The 14,854-nt window shown below is 39.3% G+C and overlaps 1 protein-coding gene across 1 annotated transcript in view; it reads right to left on the bottom strand.

Annotated features, from left to right (window-relative positions):
- The window catches only part of lrriq1 (leucine-rich repeats and IQ motif containing 1), a 30,222-nt gene extending 25,980 nt beyond the window's left edge, over nt 1–4,242 (bottom strand). The window contains exons 1-7 of the mRNA XM_041039177.1: nt 3,988–4,242; nt 3,239–3,337; nt 2,917–2,997; nt 2,682–2,802; nt 1,820–2,022; nt 1,370–1,444; nt 25–1,002 (exon numbers count right to left, since the gene is read on the bottom strand). Coding sequence (XP_040895111.1) covers nt 25–1,002; nt 1,370–1,444; nt 1,820–2,022; nt 2,682–2,802; nt 2,917–2,997; nt 3,239–3,337; nt 3,988–4,104 — 1,674 coding nt within the window. The 5' untranslated portion in view covers nt 4,105–4,242. The remainder of the gene's footprint in view (nt 1–24; nt 1,003–1,369; nt 1,445–1,819; nt 2,023–2,681; nt 2,803–2,916; nt 2,998–3,238; nt 3,338–3,987) is intronic.
- Nucleotides 4,243–14,854: the final 10,612 nt, after the last annotated feature.

The raw sequence follows: 14,854 nt of genomic DNA, 5'->3' as shown, positions 1-14,854 counted from the left end.
CTTTCTGTTTTCTGCTTCATATGCTTTATTCCATTCCTTCTCTTTTTTGAGTCTTATTTCTTCTTCCATATTACTGCTTTCTTGTTCTTCCTGTTGCCTCATTTCTTCCTCCTGCCATTTCCTCCGCTCTTCCTCTTTTGTTTTTTTCTCTTCTTCCGTCCTCATATCTTTACATTCCATACTGAGTCTCCCCTCTACACTTGTCTTTCTTTTTTCTTTGTCTTCCTTGAGTTGTATGTCTTCTGTTTCTCTATTTTCCATTCTATTTTCATTTCTCTTCATCTGTTCCACCACAATCATCTTCTCTATCTCAGACTTTCCTGTTTCCTCCTCTTTCCTCATTTCCTCCTGCTTCATCTTCACCTCTTCCCCTCTTCTATTATTTTTGCCATCACTGTTTCTCCCCTCCTCAAGTCCTATTTCTTCTTCATTTTTTCTCCTTTTGTTGTCCTCCATCTTGCTTGCCACCTCTATCATTTTTTCCTCTTCTTCCTTTTTCCTTGTTTCCTCCTCCTCTCTTTCCCCATTCCTCTCCTTCTCCTTTATTTTATCCTCATTTTCCTTCCTTCTTTCCCCCTCCGCTTCCATCTGTCTCTTCTTCTCTACTTCCTTAAGTAGTATTTCTTTTATTTTTCTCTCTTCTTCCTTCTTCCTCATGTCTTCCTCTACCTTGATTTTTTCCTCTTCTTTTTTCCTCTTTTCCTCCCTCTCCATTCTCCTCTTTTCCTCTTCCTCCTTTTTCCTCTGCTCCTCTCTGAGTCTCATTTCTGCTAATTTTATCTTTTCCTCTTCCTCTTTCTTCATTCTCATCTCGTCCTCCATCCTTTTCCTTTCCATCGCTCTCATTTTTTCCACTTCCCTTTTCCTCTTGTCCTCCTCTTTCTTCCTCTTCTCTTCCTCCTCCTTCCTTTTCCTCTTCCTCTCTTCCTTTATTCTTTCCTGCTCCTCCTTCACCATCTTCCTCTCTTCCTCCACTCGTTTCTGTAAGCTGCTGATCACCTCCTGATCGGTAAAGACAGGCACTAGCATTACAACAAAGCAAGACTCATTCCATTACATTTCATGGCAAGTAAAGAAAACAATCCACATGGAAAGGAAAATTACAAACAAACCAAATACTATTCGGCTAAATATGAATATGGAACAATCACCGCTACATATTGGCTGTATTAATCTGGTATTTGAGGCCAGTGTAATTTGTGAAGTCAAGAGTCCCCTAAAAGGACACTAGTTCCTTCACAAGCTCTCACTGTGCTGACTCCAAGTTGTTGACATAATGATGAATTCAGATGATTATTAACATAACTTGGGAATCCTTAACCGGGAGCTCCTGTCTTTGGTTCGACATTGGGTAGAAAATGTCACATACCTGCTGAAGCAGCAGCTCATGTTCAAGTTTCTCCTGAGCTCTTTTCTCCATCAACTCAAGTTCCTTCTGACGCAGCTGCAAGATACAGAAAGCAATAATTTAAAAAAAAAATAATAATAATAACAATGGCATTCATTATGACAGAGTTTAAATTTGATTCTTTTGGATGCCCTCTCCCACAATAGCATGGAATTTCCTGAAAAGGCAGGGAGGCACTATCCTTCTCAAGAGCACTTGAGAAAGCCAGCAGTTTCTTCAGGCTGCCTGTTTCCATAATCAATACATATATTATTAGATATACTAGAAGTACTGGCTTCTATTGATGTACCTCATATATGAGATACATCCCTACAAAGTGGGAGAAATAGTTACAAAACATCTGCATCTACTATATTAAGAATTATTATGACAAGTAACCATGTTGAGGAAAGGGAGTGCCACATAATTCACCTTCTCTGCCTCCATTATCTTCCTCAGCTCCTCCTGGAAATCTCTTTCTCTTTGTCTCCTTTGCTCCTGTTTCTCCTCACAATGTCGTTTCTCTATGTGTTCTCTCTGGTATTCACTGCTTTTCTTTATCTCATCCTCTTTTATTGAGCTCTTAAGGGTCCCCTCTTGGAATTCCAGACTCTTCTCACACCCCATATACTCATCTGTGGCAAGTACAAAAATGTAGTAGTTCAGCAAGAAATGAGGAAAAAACATGTGTTTGTGTCTTTGTAGTCTCCCTTTGAGCATGTCATCCCGTGTGCAGTGAAACTACCTCAAAAATAATGCATAAAGAAGTGGTGGGGGCGTGTGCGTATGTATATGTCTTCCAAGATTCAAATTTAATTAGAGCATTTCCATCAGCTTTAGGCTTACACTAGTAAAATATAACCCTCTCTGCTCCGTTCTCTGTTCAAAAGGAGGGATTATGTACATTTTCATTATTACTGCATTACACTACAGTCATGAGTGAGTCTAAAAATGGGACAACAGTGCCCTCTTGTGGGCAACTTTTCAATTACCAATGATGTTTCAGTGCAGTGCAGAGTAATGTTGCAGTTAACTGCAATATTACATTTGCCATTACTTGCTTTCACCTGGGAAATATGCACATGAAAAATATACTAAAGATTACCTTCATAACCTTTTACTGTGGCTTACATAAAGCCAAGCTTCACTATGTGTACAACTTTTCAATTCACAAAATTTCAGGAGATGTGCTGTTGAATTTGTAACAAACATCCTGCAAACTGTGTCACTCTGTTGGGTTTACACAACACCGCATCAAGCATTTTCACTTCATTTTTCTAAACATGTACAGTACCTTCATTGTTGGGACACACAGACACACTGTGAGTGAAAAGTGCTTCTGTCCCTGTGAGCACAGGGAAGAGGTGACCGTCAGCGGAAGAGTTGTTTTCCTCATTTTCTGTTTCACAAGAAACCTGTACCAGAAAAAAAACAACACAAACTTAGACTAGTTTTGCACAGCTTGTGAACCAACTGTAGTTTAGATGAGTCATACAGAAAGAGACTCGATCGTAAAGTGAGACATTTACCAGGTTATTCGGTTTCATCATGTCCTTCTCAAGTTCAGTAGACAAGCTCATCATGTCCTCAGTGTAATGTGGTGCAGTGAAGTTTGAGATGCAATTCAGAGAAAAGGCAAGTGTTATTAAACTATAAGTGGTCTAAGTCACTCTGGTGGGATCATTGGAAGTCCCTTGCTTTATTGTAAACAGCTGACCATCATACATCTCTCATTTAACAACCATTCTGTCAATACAGAAACATTAATATAATGTTTTAATCACAAGAAAGAAGAGCCTTTAGAATTATAAACAAGCTTCATAATGTTCTAGTTATTTAAGATGTTTTCATACCTTCAAGTTCCTCAAGGATGAATCTCTCACAAACCGCTGCTCTGCTTTTTGAGGTTTCAAAGTAGCTGAGTAGAGATGCTGGAATATCATCTGAGACCTGTTGTCAGAAAATCAGTCATCTTGGTCTCATCACAAAATTTACACTCCTTCATTTACAGTTTTCCACTGAAGAAAGAACCACTGACTAACTGAATACAAAAGTAAATGATAGCATGATTTGGTCAGTGTGATAAATAATTAGGCTTGAGTTAGGTCAGACTATTTTGAGTACAGAATCCTCCCCAGTCGTCCATAAGCCATCCATTATCTATGCCACTAATCCTGTCTGTGGTCTCAGGGGGCCTCCAGATTAATCTGCACAATTTTCTTAATAGCTTTACAAACACATTCTAACTTTTCTAAAATAAGGCACTGCCTGTGCCAACCGGAGCTGCCCAGCTAACCCCAGGTGAGTTAGCTAACTTTCAGCTTTCACCTTTCACTGTATTTTCCTCGGGTAAATTTTTACTTGCAGCCAGGTGAATCACAGAACACACAAAGTCTTGAACATAAAACATTCCTAAATGCATAAATACGGATAATATAATACGTAAAGCCCACAAAACCCCACAATACACCACCCGACATAGCTGCTTCTTGCTACATTTAGCTTGCTGCGAACATCACTTGTCCAGTTAACGTTAATAAATGTTAACTTGATAAACTTATTTCAGTGCTCAGGCCTCAGCAAAGGCCTCACAGACTTACCATGTCTTCGTGAAATGAAAAGCTCTCCTGCGCTTCTTTAATTTCATCAGTATCACAGCTGACCACATTACTCGGCTCCCGCATGACTGTTTCACACAGGTCATTTGCATCCGTCATGATTTTAAAACCTTAGCGAGACGTTGGAAGTTAACGTTTACGTTCACATTTCCACAATTTGACGTCCCAACGTTAACCTGCGTTGCTATTAGTGATGGCAAATACCGGTACACGCCGTTTGTCTGAACATTATGCTGTTCAACATGTGAAAGCTAATTTTGAATTTTCTAGCATGAGGAACAAGTCGAGAAGATCCTTTCGCGTCTGGGAGATACTTCAGTCTCTATGGAAACAACGCTGTGACCTATGTTAGCTCGCAAGGGACAAACTGTGCAAAAGGCAAAAGCACACGTTTGATGAAATATCATCATCAAATGTGTCCTAGCAGTTCCCATTTATTAACATCCTGATATTCATTTCTATTTATTTTTATTTTATATATTACAATACTATGTTATATTCTAGTACATTATAGATAGAAATAACTAAATTGCAACTGTCAGGTTAAAAACCTATAAGTCAGAGTGTCATTGCTCGGCCACAAAAGTTGTAACAATTCCACCCTTGTATTGATCAAGTAGTGTTAAACTTTCATGCTAAAAGGAATCTGAGAACAGCAGAGCTGTTTGGATGCAACACTTCTTTGTGAAAATAAAATGTAGTGTCATGGACTTGTGTGGGAATTTTGGGCAGCCAGATAGAAGGGGTCAGTGAGCCTATGACCTTGTAGGTGAAGCACAGGACCAGAAGAACAAAAATGTGTTGGGCTGTAAACAATGCACACTTTTTCCATGGCATTTCTGATCACAAAGACCGGTTCCTCTCTCCCGTGGTGAAGGCTCTGCACTCGTGCTGTACTCTGTCTCTTTGAGGAGATTCCAGTGGCCCACACAGGTTTTCCCATACACATTCCCGAGGGCTTTCTAAAAGGAACCCAGTCTCCTTCCTCAGAGTTTCAAAGAAGAACAGCGTGTCCTCCATCCCAAACTGTTTGGTCTGGAAACACTCTAAGGCCTGTTCTCCGTTCTTGTGATGTTCCACGACAAAAACAAAACAGCAGAATGGCGCCAGATCAGACTAATTTTTCCTTCAAAGGTCAAAACTGAATTCCGCAGTGACAATGAAAGGCATCACACCTACAACACTTATGTGGCCCACAAGGTCAACACCATCTGAATCTTCACAGGTTTGGCACAGATGTGCTTTCATAAAGGTCATTATGGGTCAAAGCACAACTTCAGTGCTGAGTCTGATGGGCAGAAACAGGACAGTTTGGTGCTGCCCTCGTTGTTGGAGTCAAACTGCCTGTCCCTTATGTTTCATTAGGTCCTCTAAGATTCATTGACCAAGTTCAATTGCTCAAAAAGGCTCCATCAGCAAGCCTTGTCCACTCCGATTAGGGCCAGGCCCTTTGTCAGTGGGCAAGGTGTCCGTCGCTTTTGTCCAAGCGCACGGAACCCAGACAGCAGCCAGACAGGGCCAAGCTGCAGATTTATACAGCAGATTACGCCAGTCAATGGCGGCTCTGGCCCAAACGCAGCAGCGGTTTGGATAGTAGCTGCGTGTTTACACTGTCAAGGGTTTTCTGTTACTCGTCTGTAGCCATTATCTTGGCAGCCATTGGGCCTATCAAGCCTATCATTTCCATCTGGGGGCTTTAATGAAAGAAGGGATTGGGGGGAAAAATTAGCACTACCCCAACTACTCTTCATCCTTCTCTCACTGCACATTCTGAATGTATAGGTTGCAAGCCACAGATTTCTTAATGATGCCTAAAATACATTTTAAAATTATGCTTTCGTGCTGGAACGCATACATTTGTCTCTTTTGTAGATGTGGTTTAATCCAAGTGTTGCATTTAATCATTGTAAGTAATCACAGAAACCTAAAATCTAAAAACCAAAAATAAAATATGTTCCATGCATGAACTCAAGCTGACATTCCAAACCCCAGAGCTGGAAAATGGATGATTCTTCTCAATGCACTGAGCCAGATTATAAGCTTCTGTGAGTGAGGCGACTTGTATGTAAACCTGATGGTAGTTTAAACATATTAAGTGCACGTGAGGGGGGAAATATTTAAGCAAGCTAATCCTGCACGAATGCCATTGTAAGCCTAATCATTTTTATGTTGCATTCTTGTAGTTATGTGCTACCAAATCAAATTCTTACTCACACAACCAAACATCTCATACTGCTTCTTCACAGTTTTATACCTTCACAGCACTTGTTCATATGCAGTTCACCCAGTTCATCCTCAGCACCTTCCTAACTGTGATCCCCTCTCCTTCAGTGGGATGAAAACAGTAGCGATGTGGTTACACTGTGACACAGATTTGGATTGCCTGTCTAAGTTATCATTACTCTGCCAGTGTGACCTTCAAATCTGCTTCAAATGACTGTGGGATTACTGTAATCAGAATTCGCCCTAACAAGCTGGGGGCTGCGAATAGTTTACCCCAGGTTCAGTGAGTTACAGTAACAGGTACTCTAACTTTTATTCATAATTTAGGTACTTCTTTCCAGTTATCTGTTTTCTCAATCATGCACGTGGGATTACATAGTTTATACAGTGTTTTCAAGGTTAAATCTGCACGCGTCCTCTTTGCAGCTACTACAGTCACATGCTGAGGACAGCATTTCCCCACAGGGCTAGCAATGAAAACTGAATACTAGAAATGTACAAAGAATGTCTCAAGTTAAAAATTGGTTATTTTGTGCTGGGACACAGTCTATGTAAAGAGATCCACTCTGCTGTTTTCATTCAAATATAATAACATACCATCAGTGTTGGTTCAGGTGGTTGCTGTCAACTTTTTAGGAACTGACAGCCTTGTTTTTAGCTTGATAACAAATAGTTTATCATATTGACTGTAAAACATTTTCATACACAGCATCAAAGGGTTTTTAGTCTATTCTAGAGAATGTGAGTCTTGAATGGAATCTTGAGATTTAACAATATTTGGAGCTGTTTTCATCTGTCTCCACCTCTCTTAAGTATACCACATATACAATTTAGACGATCCAAATTACTGACTGACTCAATGTACTGTTATGCAAGGTAGGACCCACCCACATGGTGCCTAAAGGGATAAAACAAACCATAAAGGGAGCACTTGGCCGAGGGCTGGTGTTAGCGCTGTGATGTGCTCTGTGGGTCTCATGACTTTTTCTTGGCCTTGTGTCACAGGACAGCTCCTACTGAGAGGAGAGGAGGCTGTACTGCGGTTAATCTTCTCTTTGAAAACTTCCACCTCCAGCCAACCAGCGCCAGAGGTGAGCCAGAGCCACATTACCACCATTATGTTGTTGAAAATGAGCCGTGTGTGTGTTTGAGTGTGTGTGGTGAATGTCCTGGTGGGGTGGCCTCAGGTGTCACTACCTGTCACATTGTTTGTGCGTGCCTTCTGGACTGGGCAAGACCTCAGAATTTTGTTCTGAAAAAAAAAAAAACATTTTAAAGTGATTTTAATTTTTTTTTACATGTATTTTAAAACATATCTTGATGATGTCAAGATGTGGAAGATGTCCATCCTTTTAACTTTATCTCTATCATTTATCCTTTGCAGGGTTACAGGGGGCTGGAGTCCATCCATGCATATGAGGCAGGATACATCTTGGACAGGTCACCTGTATATTACACATATTGTGAATAACCCACATACAGAAACAACAGAAAAGAAGAGGACTGTTTGTTGGTAAACATGAATCTAAACAATGCAGGTTTCAAACTTTTAAGATAAATGGACTTTTTTAAATGTTTTATGAGGAAGGAAAGCCATTCATCACATTTCCATTGCTAGACCTCTACGATACACACAAATTATTTTGGTGACTAACAGTGAATGCAAAAATACCTTTTATTTTTTCATTAGGAAACTCCACATGGCATCTTTAATTAACAGAACATCTGAGGGAAACACCACAACAATTCTGGCCACAGTGTTTAAATAAATGACGGTTCCAACTGTTGGTCCTTGGGTCTGTAATAATCATATAATGGTGCAGAGATAATAACAGCTCACAGAATGGTAAGTGGTAGCAGTAGCAGAGGGGTAATGAAAGATAAGAGCATCAGAACGTGACCTATGTCTGGACTAGTACCAACAGCTGCACCTACTCTGCGGTACATGAGGTTACAGGACATTTCTGTGGTCGGTTGCTGTATGAAAGAAAATGGACAGCCAAAGAATTCCTTGGGTAAGAGAAAAAAAAGCATTTTGGAGTAACCCACAGTTAAAGGCTAGAACACTTTGACTCAGACAAGACACAACATGGTGGGAGCAGATAGCATTTATCACCATCTAGTGTTTTGATTCTCATTTCGCCCATTCAAACTCCAGTCATCAGCACTTCTCATGGCCTTGCAGTTTCATTTTGACACCCGTCTTCACTGGAGAAAAAAAAACACACACACACACACACACAGAAGACTGCATCAAGGCTGTTACAGTGAGCATCACTGTTGCCTCACCACTCATTGTTTTGGTTTGCTTTATCAAAGCAGGTTTGACCTGCACAGCAACGATCACAGCACACAGGCTTTTCTGTTTTTTCAAGCGACACATGAAATAGCGCACTTTGTTTGCTTTGGGTGAAAAAAGAGCTTTTCAAGACAATAGCACACACTCAGGCTTTGTTAGTTAAAGAGTTTAGTGTGTAATTATGATGCTAGAAATAGTTAATGTGAATATAAATACTGTACATCATAGGATTGGATAACAGTGGGAGGATGCTACCCCTTTATTTGAATTTCTGTGATGCACAAACTTAAAAGGTTTTCTGTTGCCATTCATGAAAGTTCATATAACTGACCTGACTTCACTCCCATGAATGTCACTCTTCATATACTATTGGTAGCAATAGTAATAAAATACCCCTTTATTAATCACTTATTTATAGAGACGGTTTTATACTTAGTTGGCCCATGGCCCTGCTTTCAGTGTCACATTCTTCCATTAAACTGGACAGAATAAATATTTGTGCACCTTGACGCTCATGATAGCTTGTGTTATAAAGCTTATCATATTCATTATATTAGTATTCATGGATGGAACTGGCTGTCTGTGTGTTCATTTTTCATTTTAGAGATGAATGGGGGCAATTAAAAAACAATTTGGAGTCGTGTTTTTGGCCACCTGATGAATGTAAGTCCAACGTTCAATCTCTTTCAAGCCAGCTCCTGAGAAAAATGTCTGGCTCTTTATCAGTTAAATTTGATACATTCTAATCACATACGTTGTCTAGTTTCCCGCTAACTTTTTTCTGTCTGCTAGAGTACAGTGGATTTCTCAGGTCTGTTTGCTGAAATCAGTTTCCTGCTGCAGAAACAAGGTTAACGAGAGCAGAGGTTGCCGACTGCAAAACCAAAACAATGAGCTGAAAGACACTAAAATGAAGAGCCCTGAGGAGAGCTGCTGTCAGGTGATGGTTATCTATGGCTTATACAGATAAATGGAGCCATTTGATCCATTTGAGCCATTTGACTTTCCTTAATTTCCATCTCAGAATAATAACCATGTCTCCCAATGACAACATCTGGATAGCATGACATCATTGTCACTGTTTGAAAGACTTGTTCCCAAAGCATTTTTTCCCAAGGGGATGAGTGTGAAGAATCAGCAGCAGCATCAAATCACTGATTTGCTCATTCATGCCAGTTCTGGCTCATTCCCATTGGCTAAGAGCTTCTGTCTCTGTGACATAGTGAAAACCAATCTGCCTTAACTTTCCATCAGAGGTTCTGGGAGGGGTAAACTTGTGACGTCCGAATGGCATTGTGTTACCAAAGTCAGGGTCAGTTCATGAAGAATTCAACAGGTAGGCTAGGTAATCCACCATCTGTGACCGGCTCCGTGTTTACCATCACAAAATCAAAACAGCAGCACAGAATGGGGAACGCCAAGTACTTAACGGTCTGTATAAACTGATTGCTTGCTTTACCCCTATTTCAAAACAAGCTCATCATGATCTTAACTGTTTTTCAAAATTAACCCAAATTTTACAACTGACAAATCATAAAAAAATATCTGAGTTTATTCCACAAAACAAATGCATGTTGAGGGGACAACAAAGAAGTCGTGAAGAAGTCTGAATGTGTAAGAGACCATTTGTAAAAAAAATAAAACTTTACAATACCACAATATATTACAATGAATAAAATAAATCCTGTACATTCAAAAGGAAAACAATATCATAAAATGTTACTATGGTGTATTTCCAGTTGTATAAGCTGTGACTATGAATTTCAATGTATATAACTCACTTCATTTTCATAGTAAATAGTAATTAAACCATTGAGTAAGCCCTCCTGCCCGTCTGTGGACCACTCCCATCAGCATGTGTTCCATCAAGATTGTTCTTTAATTTGGTACCTGTGTGTTTTTGAAAATGTAATAATGGAAATTCAAGAGAGAGTCTTTGGACTGTAACAGCACTCAGAGTAAAGACCTACTCCAAAGCTAATGTCAAACATCGTACACCAGACTACAGAGAAAAAAAACAATAATTTAAAGTAATCCAGGCTTTTTTCAACATCGTTACATATTTGTATGGTCTAAAATATCAAAAAACTATATTGACTTGTTTTTAGACAATAAAGGTTTTTAATTTGCCACAAAAAAAATGTTTTCTTCAATGTATTGTATCAGTCTGGTGTTACATACTGCTCCATGAACGTAGTACACATCTGCAGCCACATCCATCATGTGTTTTGTCAGTTGATCCCAGTTTGAAGGTATATGTTTGGGTTTTTTTATCCTCATCTTTGACCCCAAGGCAAAATTGAACTTTTCTGACTTCACACATAGCAGACATGCAGAGCGCCATAAAGTCAGTCTCATGAGCGAAAGTATCACTTATCGTCATACTTCACGAAGAAGGAGGCATTCTTCCAGCCAGATGGTGACATCGCTGATTCGTTCACTGCTGACCCGATATTAACACAAAGATACACAGAGACACACACACGTTATTATGCTCACTTGCAAGAACATCACTGACATAAATCATGCCAAGTTATGATAATAGCTCTTATCAAATCTGTAAGTGTGACCTTCAGAAAAGCAAAGAAGAGACTGTTTAGCTCACTGATTTAAAATATGAAATTAGTGAATGTAACTGTCACTTGGTTGGTCTGCAGATGATAAGATCACAGCGAAGGAGAGGCTGAATATGAGGCCAGATGTTAAGGAGAGTAACTACTTTTGCAAACACTGACCTGTATCCTGTGCTCCTCATTCAGGATGGTAATTGGATAGAAGGATAACTGATAGTATCTCACAGGTGTTTTAGGCCCAGTCTTTTTGCGTTGCCATCTTTTTAGTCGATCGGCCATATTTTCACAAGAAATTTACTACTAGATTCACCACAGAAATGGTTGATTGACTACACAGACTGAGCTGTTTTCCACCTCTGAAGCCAATCTGACATCGAGAAATGTCAAAAAACAAAAAATAAAACCCCTGATCACAAAAACCCTGAATCACTCACAATCACCATCAGCTGCTACAGCTCTCTGTTCTCTGTTTAACTTAGCATCTCCTGTGAACATACAGACAGGTGCTGACAGACCAGTTTCCTCTTTCACTTCCCACTTCCTCACCTCATGAGACCACGGTGGCTTGTTTTCACCAAAATGTGTATTTTTTTTCTTCTCTGTCATATGAAAGACTAATTTAATGAATGGAGTACTTGTTTTCAAAACAGTATTGGCCTTTAAAGTGTTTTAAAGCAAAATTATCATAAATGTGGTGATTAATTAAGTAAGCACATTGACATTTTTATCCATGCTAGCATCTGTCTGTCCACCACTTTGGGCGAGACTGCAACATTTCAATACCAACTGGAATAATTTGAAATTTTATGACATTCATGGTCATCAGAGGATGAATCCTAATGACTTTGGTGATTGATTGGCTTTTCCTCTAGTGCCACCATGAGGTTGAGAATTGTAATATTAAGTGATGTAACTTGACAACCATGGGATGGATTACCATGAAATATGTGTGTAGACATTCATGTCCACCTCAGGTTTAATTACAATAACTTTAATGATCTCCTCAGTTTCCCTTTAATGCTGTTATCGGGTCAACATTTTAATTTGTCCATTATTTTGGTTTATGACCAAATACTTAAAACTGTTGACCTGATTTACATTTAGTGCTAATTAGCAAATGCAAATAAGCTGATATGCTAAACTAAGGTGAACTAGTAAACATTATACCTGCTAAACATCAGCTTGTTAGCATCCCGTATTTGCTCAAACAAAGAGTTAAGAGAGAGATCACATTTTTTACAGCTTTTCTAACACCAAACCACTCTTTGAACACATAATAATCATTCAATCATTAACATAAAATCTCTCTTGACTTTTGAGTGGACAGAAACAGTTACCTAAATAATTTAAATGTGAACTACAGTGCCATCAGCCAAACAGAATATACATGCAAGAATAGAATTAGCATGAGCATTGGTTTTCTTTCCCTGCTCTCAGGGTTTCTGTGCCTCCCTGCTGATGAGATGGAGGCTATTAGCAGCAATCAATAAGTCTGCTACTTAGGCTGCTCTCACTAAGCTCCTGCAGAGAGAGAAAACTGCAGTGAGCAGGCAATATCCTGGACATTTTGTAGAATGAGGACGACAGGCCACGTTCATGTTAGGAGTGCGGCGCTGCACAATACAATGTCTGAGATACTCCTCATCCTTCATCAGAGGAGAGTTGAAGAGCAGTGATAAGTGCACTGAACTGGAAGTAATAGAATTTGTGTATCCAACACTCTCTCACACACATTTGAGCCTGGCAAAGACCTGCTGACGTCTACTGTGAGAATTCTGTGACCGTGTCCTTGGTGCGCCTGAAACACACAGTGGGTGGATATCATACAAGGCCCTGGGACAACTCAGGACATAGACGTGGGTGGTGTTGGTCTCTCCTTTCCAATATACACTTGCATAGATTCCATGTCAATGAATTAGCCAGAAAAATCAAGCACAGCTTTCCAGAGAAAAAAAAGAAAACAGAGCATCTAGTAACCTCTTCAATGGAAATCAAAACACGTTTCCCTGCATTTTGACAAGTTAGGACATGTGTGTCTGAGAAGGTAAATCTAAGTGTTTTTGTCACTTGGATTAGGTTAAGGATATTTTACAATAGAAAAGGATAGCAAACACAAACAAAGCATGAGAACCAAGTGAGACATACATTTCTTCTACTGTCTACTGTCTTTATGCCCATGTTTTCATTATAGCTGGAATTTAAGGAGCATGTCTTAGCTGTTTGCAGTGCAGGTGATCCATTTCTATCAGTTTCTCAGTCTCAATAAAACGTCTTCTGTTATCAAACCAAGTTGGTTTCAAACAGTTTTCAATAGATTTCAACAATTAAAAAAAAAAAAACTTCAGCTAAACAGTGTCAAATTAAAATATGCCTCAAAGGAACAATGACATTGATCAGCAGGATGTTTTTTCTTGTACTTTGATGAAAATGATAGCACATCTCCTACATGTGCACAAAGGTGAAATCAAGACTGTTTTACAGAAGGATTAAAGTGGCTCACTAAAAGAAGCTCACACTGAAACTGTAAAGTGATGGAGAAGTGGATGAGAGTGCTTTCCCTTCAACTACCCAGTCTCAGTCTTCTGAGTCCCTTCATTGAAGTTGTGACCCCCGTCAACATGTAGATGTTCTGATCCATGAGTAATCAGTAGTCATTACTACATTACTACATTATTACATGAGTATTCAGTAGGCCTCCTCATGGGTCAGTCCACAACCATCTTCAAACTCAACCTTCACTTTGATCACAACTCTCTCTGTCCAAAGACAGACAGAGGGACATGGGAACAGAGAGACTTATAAACACCTGCCAGAGTCCTCTGAAACCAACTCTATGGTACTTTTCACTATGTTGGGTGTTTCTAGGACCACGTTTTTACCATCATAACATACAGAGAGAGCGTCTGTGGTACTCAGTAGTAGCTTGTACTTTGTAGCAGGTGACCTGCAGCATTTAATTCCTCTAGCTGAGTAAAAGTAACAATACCATGATGTAAAAATACTCCATTCCATGTAAAAGTCATGCATTAAAATTTTATTTGACTAAATATTCAGTTGTGGTGCCAGGGTTGCTCTTTGGACCATCGTCATTTTAGCTGGGTTATGTACAGTATACGTTTTTTAGTTGTACTGATTTAGTATGCTGTAACCTACTTTCTTCATGTTTACTGAACATTTTGTGTTCGTATCGGTCTACACTGTGTTTTCTGTATTGTCCAGGGAGGACCTCTTCATAAGATTTTCACTGTATGAAATTGTTCTAGTTTCATTTTAAGTCACATTTCTTGAATTAAATAGAATAGATGATGATAATTATCATATTGGTTTAAAATCGTCACTGATATAAAAGCTGTTTGCATTGTTTAAAAATGTTTCAAATAAACGTACAATGGAAATTTTCGCAGGGATTTTTCTGATTTTGAAATCAGATTTCTGTCTCGTCTCTATGTAAATTTCTGGGTTTTTTTTTTTTTTTTTTTTTTTTTCGCGAGAGCCTCAAAGGTTGCGCGGGTGGATGACGCGCAGAATCCCGACCTTGACCAAAACCTCATTTGTTACAGGTAAAAATCCTAAAAAACCGTCTGTCTGCCGCTAATGAAAAGGATGTATGATAACTAATCAGCATGTCGAAAGGAATACATCTCCATCGCGGAAATGAGCGTATATAAACAGAGGCACATTGCATTCATCTATAGGCCACCCCCCTTCTTTGTAGTAGTGGAGCGTACCAAGTTGAAAAAGGTGTTGTAGAAAA

Source organism: Toxotes jaculatrix, chromosome 5, assembly GCF_017976425.1.
Source record: "Toxotes jaculatrix isolate fToxJac2 chromosome 5, fToxJac2.pri, whole genome shotgun sequence".
NCBI classification, from domain to species: Eukaryota; Metazoa; Chordata; class Actinopteri; family Toxotidae; genus Toxotes; species Toxotes jaculatrix.
Note: the sequence above shows the minus strand (reverse complement) of the source record. Positions and strands in the feature narration are given on the sequence as shown.